General features: G+C 53.4%; 1 protein-coding gene across 1 annotated transcript in view; it reads right to left on the minus strand.

The window, feature by feature from the left end:
• Positions 1-302: 302 nt before the first annotated feature.
• The window catches only part of LOC122539935 (microphthalmia-associated transcription factor-like), a 48,691-nt gene continuing 47,302 nt past the window's right edge, over positions 303-1,691 (minus strand). The window contains exon 2 of the mRNA XM_043675137.1: positions 303-1,630. Within this exon, the coding sequence (XP_043531072.1) occupies positions 1,226-1,630 (405 nt within the window). The 3' untranslated portion in view covers positions 303-1,225. The remainder of the gene's footprint in view (positions 1,631-1,691) is intronic.

The raw sequence follows: 1,691 nt of genomic DNA on the forward strand, positions 1-1,691 counted from the left end.
GGCAGCACCCGTACTGGTGGGGGGACACACGGCTTAGGCCTCTGTGTTCGGGAATGGGGGGGGGGGGGTTGTGCGTCTGGTGGAGACAGGGCCAAGGAAAAAAAGGACCACGCCTCTGCCAAAACAGAGCCCGGCAGCAATGGCCTTCCCCCGTACAACACTGGCCAAAGATATAATCGCAAATAGTCATCAAGCGCACTATCCCTTTAAAAGATCCTCAGGATCCTCTTGCAAGAGATCCTTGGCTTGTTAAATTTTGGCTATGATTCCGGCCTGGCCAGAGATTCATGTTCACTCAGATAAAAGTAAAATAAACAGAAAGGAAACATTTTTCTTTAAAATAATAAAAACGAGGGGGGTGTTCATTCTTTGAACAAGAGTTGAGTGGTTTATGAGGTTTCTCGAAGGTTACCCACAATGTCTAGATGTCTCTAGAAGCTCGCTGATACTGTTAGAAGGCTGCCGATATTTCTGGAAGCTTCTGGAGGGTTGCCCGGACATTTCTAGAAGGTTTCAGACACCCCCCCCCCGGGAGCTCCTGAAAAGGTGTCTAGAACTTTCGAGAGGGTTTCTGAAACATCGGGACGTTTCTAGAAGGTTGCTGATGTATCTGAAGGCTTCCCTAATGTTGACCCACATGCAGAGGTTTCTGGAAGGTTGTTGAAGTGTCCGGAAGATTCTGGAAGGTTGCTGAAGGGGTCTGGAGGAGTCCAGAATGTTGTTGAAGGGTCTGGAAGATTCTAGAAGGTTGCTGAATGGTCTGGAAGGTTGCTGACCCGTCTGGAGGAATCTAGAAGGTTGCTGAAGAGTCCGGAAGATTCCAGAAGGTTGCTAAAGTGTCCGGAAGATTCCAGAAGGTTGCTGAAGTGTCCGGAAGATCCAGACGGTTGCTGAAGTGTCCAGAAGATTCCAGAAGGTTGCTGAAGAGTCCGGAAGATTCCAGAAGGTTGCTGAAGAGTCTGGAAGATTCCAGAAGGTTGCTAAAGTGTCCGGAAGATTCCAGAAGGTTGCTAAAGTGTCCGGAAGATTCTAGAAGGTTGCTGAAGAGTCCGGAAGATTCCAGAAGGTTGCTGAAGAGTCTGGAAGATTCCAGACGGTTGCTGAAGTGTCCGGACGATTCTAGACGGTTGCTGAAGAGTCTGGAAGATTCTGGAAGGCTGCTGACGTGTTGGAAAATTATGAGAGGGTTGTTGAACATGTTCAGGTGAGGGGTGGGGGGTTCCCCCTAACAGCCCGGTTCGTCCTCCATACTGAAGCTGCTGCGGCGGCTGCTGCCCTTTGACACCCCAGGCGACACCGAGGAGAGCAGCGGGTCAGTGGTTCCGACCGGGGACAGCAAGTCGTCCAGCAGGATGTTGCCCAGGCCGGAGTCCAGCTTCAGCGGGAAGGGCATGTCGGTCATGGAGTCGAAGGCCAGCGGCTGGTCGCTCAGGCCCAGCCCGAGGTCCAGGCCCAGGTCCATGCTCGGGCCTACTGCCTGCGGCATGCTGGGAAGCCGCGGGGGCTCAATGGTGGCCTGGTTGCCTTGTGACGGCTCCTGCTTGATGACCTGGGCGGCCAACTGGGCAGTGTTCAGGCCCGAGGGGGAGCTCAGCGAGAGGCCGTGGACCCGGGCCTGGATCTCCAATTCCTGTCAGGCAGTGGGAGGAGAGGAGGAACAGGAGAGAACGACAATTACTGCCTTGGATTGA

Source organism: Chiloscyllium plagiosum, chromosome 3 (genome assembly GCF_004010195.1).
Source record: "Chiloscyllium plagiosum isolate BGI_BamShark_2017 chromosome 3, ASM401019v2, whole genome shotgun sequence".
In the NCBI taxonomy this organism is placed as follows: Eukaryota; Metazoa; Chordata; class Chondrichthyes; order Orectolobiformes; family Hemiscylliidae; genus Chiloscyllium; species Chiloscyllium plagiosum.